Source organism: Peromyscus maniculatus, chromosome 23 (genome assembly GCF_049852395.1).
Source record: "Peromyscus maniculatus bairdii isolate BWxNUB_F1_BW_parent chromosome 23, HU_Pman_BW_mat_3.1, whole genome shotgun sequence".
Lineage (NCBI taxonomy): Eukaryota > Metazoa > Chordata > Mammalia > Rodentia > Cricetidae > Peromyscus > Peromyscus maniculatus.
In genome coordinates, this window is record NC_134874.1 from 56,422,420 (window position 1) to 56,428,419 (window position 6,000).

At 54.4% G+C, this 6,000-nt stretch overlaps 1 protein-coding gene across 7 annotated transcripts in view; it reads right to left on the minus strand.

The window, feature by feature from the left end:
- Pan3 (poly(A) specific ribonuclease subunit PAN3) overlaps positions 1-5,049 on the minus strand; it is a 126,742-nt gene extending 121,693 nt beyond the window's left edge. Inside the window, exon 1 of one of the 7 annotated variants that reach the window (XM_076560438.1) lies at positions 4,572-5,049. In XM_076560438.1, coding sequence (XP_076416553.1) covers positions 4,572-5,016 — 445 coding nt within the window. In that variant the 5' untranslated portion in view covers positions 5,017-5,049. Of the gene's footprint in view, positions 1-4,117; positions 4,187-4,571 lie in introns of those variants that run through there. The other 6 variants (XM_076560437.1, XM_076560440.1, XM_076560439.1 and 3 more) reach the window with 6 other exon arrangements.
- Positions 5,050-6,000: the final 951 nt, after the last annotated feature.

Below are 6,000 nucleotides of genomic sequence, written 5' to 3' on the forward strand. Positions count from 1 at the left end.
GCTCAAGAAGCCCCACCCCAGCCAAGAAGCTATTGGTCGTTAATGGCGACTGGGGGAACAGAGATCATTTTTCTTCAGGGACACAGCCCCTGGTAAATTGCCCATGCCCCAGTAATAATCCCACAGCCATGCTTACGCAGGCAACCCTGTTTTAACTCAGCGGTTAACTTTTTTTTTAATTTAAAAAGACCACAGGGTGGTGGTGGTGCAAACTCTGAGGCCCAGCACTCGGGAGGCAGAGGCAGGTTGATCTCCAAGTTCTAGGACAGCCTGGTCTATGGTGTGAGTTCCAGGACAGCCAGAGCTTCATTTAAAAAAAAAAAAAGTTTATAACAGAAAAACCTGGGGCTGGAGGGATGGCTCAGCGGTTAAGAGCACTGTCTGCTCTTCCAGAGATCCTGAGATCAATTCCCAGCAACCACATGGTGGCTCACAACCATCCATAATTCGATCTGGTGCCCTCTTCTGGCCTGTAAGCATACATGCAGACAGAATACTGTACACACAATAAATAAATAAATATTTAAAAAAAATAAATTTAAAAAACCTGAAAGTAGGAGGGGGACACGTTGGGAAAAAAGAATCCCAGAGGTAATGGGAAAGAAGGAATGAGAGAGGGTCTGGGGAGCACATTATAAACATGTATGAAACTGTCAAAATATAAAGAATAGGAAGGGGGGGATCATGAAGACACTGAAAATGCCAGTTAGGACATTGAAGAAACCTCTGAGATCGCCTCTCCCTGGACTGACCAAGAGCTCTGAGAAAGCAAAATCATCTAGGTGGCAAGGGCCAGATTGCCCTTCCAGGCTGGCTGCCAAATCACCTCAGGTTCTCTGCTCCCAGTAGCTACCGCTCCACAAGTCCAGGAAGCATAAGCCCAGCCAAGGAAACAGATACAGGACGTATACCACTGACTGTCACACGGTGTAAGATCTAAGGGGCTGTGACAAACTCCCACAACTACATTTCAAAGGGTGTCCTGGAGAGCCTGGGGAGCTGACAGGAGAGTAGAGCCACACACTCACAGTCCCTACTCAGACAATTCCCAGGTAGTACTAGTCCCTGTCACCACAGAACGGTAAGGTCACCCAGTGTCCAAGTCAAAATGGAAAAATCCAAGGTAAGAGATTTTAAAAATGGGGGGGGGGGGGGGGATTGTCACAGGGATAAGGCCACCTGAGGCCCTGGGGTCCAACTCCCAGCCCAGGTTGAGATGAATATGCTTAAATTTTCCACTAGATTGTGGGTGTGCTTGGGACACACCACAACCCCTTTCCTGCCTATTCCTTTCTGGAATGAGAACATTTACTCTATACCTACCTGTTTCATCACTAAATTCTAGAAACATGTAACTTAATTTCAGACTCGGGGATGGAGAGGAAGGTGCCCATCTCCCCCATATCTGGTTTAGATGTGGTATGGACTTTGCACTTTTAAATTGATAGTGGAAGGAGTGAACAGTCTTGTGACTACTGAGATGAAGGAATGAATTGGGCATTGTGAGGACAGTATGTTTGAGAGTTCAGGGCCAAATGCTTCCATTTGAATGACCCCTGAAGTCCATGTATTAGACATTAAATCCCAAATGCAACAGAGATGGAGTGGAACACCTAATAAGAGGTGATTCTGCCCAGCAGTGGTGGTGCACACCTTTGATCCCAGCACTTGGAGGCAGAGGCAGGTGCATCTCTGAGTTTGATGCCAGCCTGATCTACAGAGCAAGTTCCAGGACAGCCAGGAATACACAGAAAACCCTGTCTTGGAAAACCAAAACGAAACAAAGCAGAGGTGATTCTATCACAGGGAGTTCTCTCTCCTGGACAGACTGATGTTGAGGGGACTGGACTAGTTAGCTTAAGATCAGACCTATAATGAAAGCAGCCTGGGCACTCTCTGGCTCTCTTACAATGACTGCATTCTTGTTCTTTCTGCTGAGCACAACATGAAGAAGGCGTTCTCCATACAGCCAGTACCTTGATGTTGGACTTCTCAACCTCCAAAACAAATACATTTCCTTTCCTTTTGGCTTCCTGTAGTCCAAACAGCCTATAATGCCTATGTGACAAAGGATGATGACCTTTAACTTCTGATCCTCCTGCCTCCACCTACCAAGTGCTGGGATTACAGGGTTGCAGTTCTTCTTTCTTTCTTACTATGTATTTATTTATTGAGGTTTAGTGGGAATGCAGTAATGTAGAGATCAGAGGACTTGCAGGAGTTGGTTCTTTCTCTTCCAGCCATCTTGCCAGACTCTGAAATCCCTTTGTAAATTGTTCAATCTATGTTTTTATTATAGCAACACGCAACAATTCAATTTAAACAAGTACTTCAATTGAAAGCCTAAAATCATATGCACACGAGCATACCATTCCATGGAGGCCAGACAAAACAGTGATGGAAGAGCATGGGGGTCTAACAGGTGACAGTCCTGCTATGACCTCTTGCTGACAAGACACTGACATTAAAAGATTCACTTGAAGAATGTCCTAATACCAGTCAGCAACTAACAGAATTCGGATGTTTTGTAATGGCAATATTTGGAATTTGTTGTCTATTTTAATTTCCTTGAACCCGTAATTAGTGGCTGAAGGCTATCTTAAGAGTTTGAGAAACAGACTGAACAACTAATTAAGTGTACAAATTCAGAAAAGCCATTAGGTTCAAGCCTACCAAGGAAGAGGGCAGTGGCCAATCATGTTAAAGAAATGTCACAGGGCCAGACATAGTAACAACTGATGGGGGAGGGCCCAGTCTATGAAGGGAGGTGCCACCTAGGCAAAGAGCCACTAAGTAGCCTTCCTCCGGGGGCTGTTCCAGTCCCGCCCCCAGGCTCATCCTGGTGCCTGGCTTCCCTCAGCAATGGACTCTAACAGGAATAAACCCTCCCTCCTCCCCAAGTTGCTTTTGCTTATGGTGTTTTAACACAGCAACAGAAAGCAAACCAGGACAGATACTATTCTTTTTCATTTCCTTACCAATCAAACATTATCCTTAAATTAACTGGAGCCACAACTTCATTTCCTAAAATTTACCTTGAAGAAAACTTTCACTGGGCATGATGGCACACCTGTAATTCCAGCTCACAAGGCTGAGGCAGGAGGCTCTCCAGTTCAGACCAGCCTGGGCTACGAGGGAAGCCCTATCTGAAAACCACCAACAGGGAAGAGGAGGAAGAGACACACACAACTCGAGCTTGTTGAGTCACAGCAATTAAGATGCCTGCTGCCAAGCCTGACCACCTGCGTTCCAGCTCCAGGACCCACGCAGAAGGAGAAAAAAGACTCTCAAACTTTCCTCTGAACTCTTATGCTACCTATGGTGGGCACACACTCACACACATACAGAGAAACAGATAAATGTAATTTTTAAAAAGTTAACAGCTACATCCCAGCAATAAAGTAGCTATTCTTTACAAAACATCTAAATTTATAAGCACTTAAGCTTCGGTAAACAGAGACAAGCCCATCATTCAAAAAGAAACAAGCTCTTAAAAATAAATCATCCCAGTTAAGTGCTAAGCCATTGTATCAGGTTGGTCAGTGTTAAAGACAGATTGTTCCGAAGTCCAAGTTAACCTTTTATCTCGTTATTGCAAGATCTAAAACGAGGGGAAATCGGGTACCTGCTTTAATGCTCAAGGGCAACATTCTACAAATCATTTACCGTTATAGCGAACTCCACTCAACTAAAAAGCTATACATCCACAGCCCTAAATCATTCTCACGAAATCTTACGTAGTGCGAGACGCTCTTGAGGCTCAATGCTGAGAGTTCACTCAATATAATGTTATGGGAAATACAAGCTCCCGGCAGACACCCAGTCTGGCTTTCCAGAAAACTACCCGAGTGCAAGTCCTCGGGAATTCCTAAGCCAAGCTCTCTATGAAACTTGGGCACACTGAAAAAAAAAAAAAAAAAAGGAAGGAAGGAAAAAGGGAAGGAAGGAAGGAGGCTCTGTACACCACTCCGCCCCTTCGACATCCTTAGAAAGCATTTCCAGCCCGGGAAACCTTGCTCCAAAAGCTTTCAACAAAACTTTCCAGCAAAGCCAATGTGCCTTCAGCCCGCCCCTCCCCTCCCCTCCCCTCCCGTCTCCTACCCACATACACACCCACCGGTGAACCTCAACTTTGGGCAGACGGCACTCCACACCGGCGCGCACCAACACGAGTGCTCGCAAACCCGGCCCCTTTGCACACAGACGCACCCGGAAACGGACACCCCTTGCCTCACACTCCCAGCCCATCCCCCCCTCCTCCCCCTCCTCTACCCCGCACCCACTCCCAGAGCCGGCCCCCCATCTCCACCCCTCCCCCGGACACCGCTTCCATCCACCCACGCTCCCGGGGAACCCGCCTCCCCTAGCTCCCGGGCTCGCCTAGGGCGGCGGAGAGAGGAAGCAGGAAGAAGGAAGCAGGGCTGCGCAGGGCCTAGGCCTCTCGGGCCGCCCGGAGGTGAGGGGCAGCGGGCGGCCTCAGGCCTCCTCGGCCTCGGCCTCCTCCGCCTCCGCCTCCCCGCGCCCGTCCCGCACCGCACCGTCCCGTCCCACCCCGCCCGGGCCTCACTCACTCGCCAGCCGCGGTCCATCAAGTCCGCCGCCCGCTGCCGCCGCCGCCGGGACGCCCAGCTCCGGCTTCTTGGGCCCCGCGGGCGGCCCTGCTCCCCCGCCCGGGAGCGCCCCGGGCGGAAAGCCGGCCCCGGCCGCGGCCGCCAGCGCCAGCGGGACGCTGTTGCTATGGAGGCCGAGCCCCGGGCCGGGCGCGCCGGAGGCCGGGTCCTCGTGCAGGAACTGACACTCCTCCCCGTAGAAGCACGTCTTGTCCTTGGCGTAGTAGCGGCAGTACTTGAGCTTCACGCCCGCCGCCGGCCCGCCGGGGACGCCCCCGACGCCCGACGAGGCCGCGACCGCGACCGCCACGGCCGCCGCCAGCGAGGACGACGACGACGGCGACGCGGACGGGGACGGGGAGGCGGCGGCGGCCGAGGGGGGCGGGAGGCCGCCGCCACTGTTCATGGCCACGCCGCAGCCGCGTCCCCCGCCGCCGCCGCCACCATAGACGAGGGCGGGAACGGGGGGGGAGCCGGGGGAAGCCGCCGCCGGAGCCGCCGCCGGAGCCGGAGCCGGATGGAAGCCGGCCGGGCGGGTTGGGCCCGCTGAGGGAGCCGGAGCCGCCCGGGGAGGGGGAGGGGCGGGCGGGCGGGCGGCGAGTGGGGATTCTCCCTCTCCGCTGTCCTTAAAGGGGCCGCGCCGGGGCCGTGCGGCGGCCGGGGCTGGGGGGGACCCCGGAGCGGCGGCGGCGGCGGCCGGCAGCTGCAGAGGGGGACGGCACGGCGCAGGGAGTCCGTTTGGTTTGGTTTGCTTTTTAAAAACAAAAACAAAAAAAAAAAAACTCTCGCCCGCCGCCCTCCTCCGCCCCCCGCCCTCCGCTCGCCGTCTCGCGCTCCGGTGCCTCCCGAGTTGTTTATGCCATTTTCCTCTTCCTGAGACGGGCCGCCGCCTCTCTGCGCGTGCGCGCGCGCGGGCGCGGGCGGGCGGGCCGGCGGGCGCGGGGGCTTGTGGGTAGAGGCCTGGCCCGGGCGGCGGCGGCGGCTGCAGGCGGCAGGCAGGCAGGCAGGCAGGCGTGGCCCCCCGGGGGAGCATCCGCGAGCCGCCCGCAGGCGGTTAGGCCGGCCCGGAGCCCCTCACACACACCCCGTTGGTGCTCTGTCCGCTGGTCGCGGGGTCGGGTGCTGGAGTTTCACGAGGCCGGGGGTCCGGAGCCCGGCGGTTGTCGCCTGGGCAGTGAAAAGGCGAAGGGGACAGCCTCGGTCCCCTGGTCCTGGCCGGGGGACGCGGCCCGGCCTCGCTCCCCGGGGAGGACGGCAGGTTTCCGTCCCTCCTGCCACGTTCCCTTGTCCCCACCCCACCTCCCACCTGGTGTCCTTTTTTTTTTTTTTTTTTTTTTATCCTCCCCCTGGAAGGTGATGGAACTCCCGGCCAGAGAGCCTTCGCTTCTGG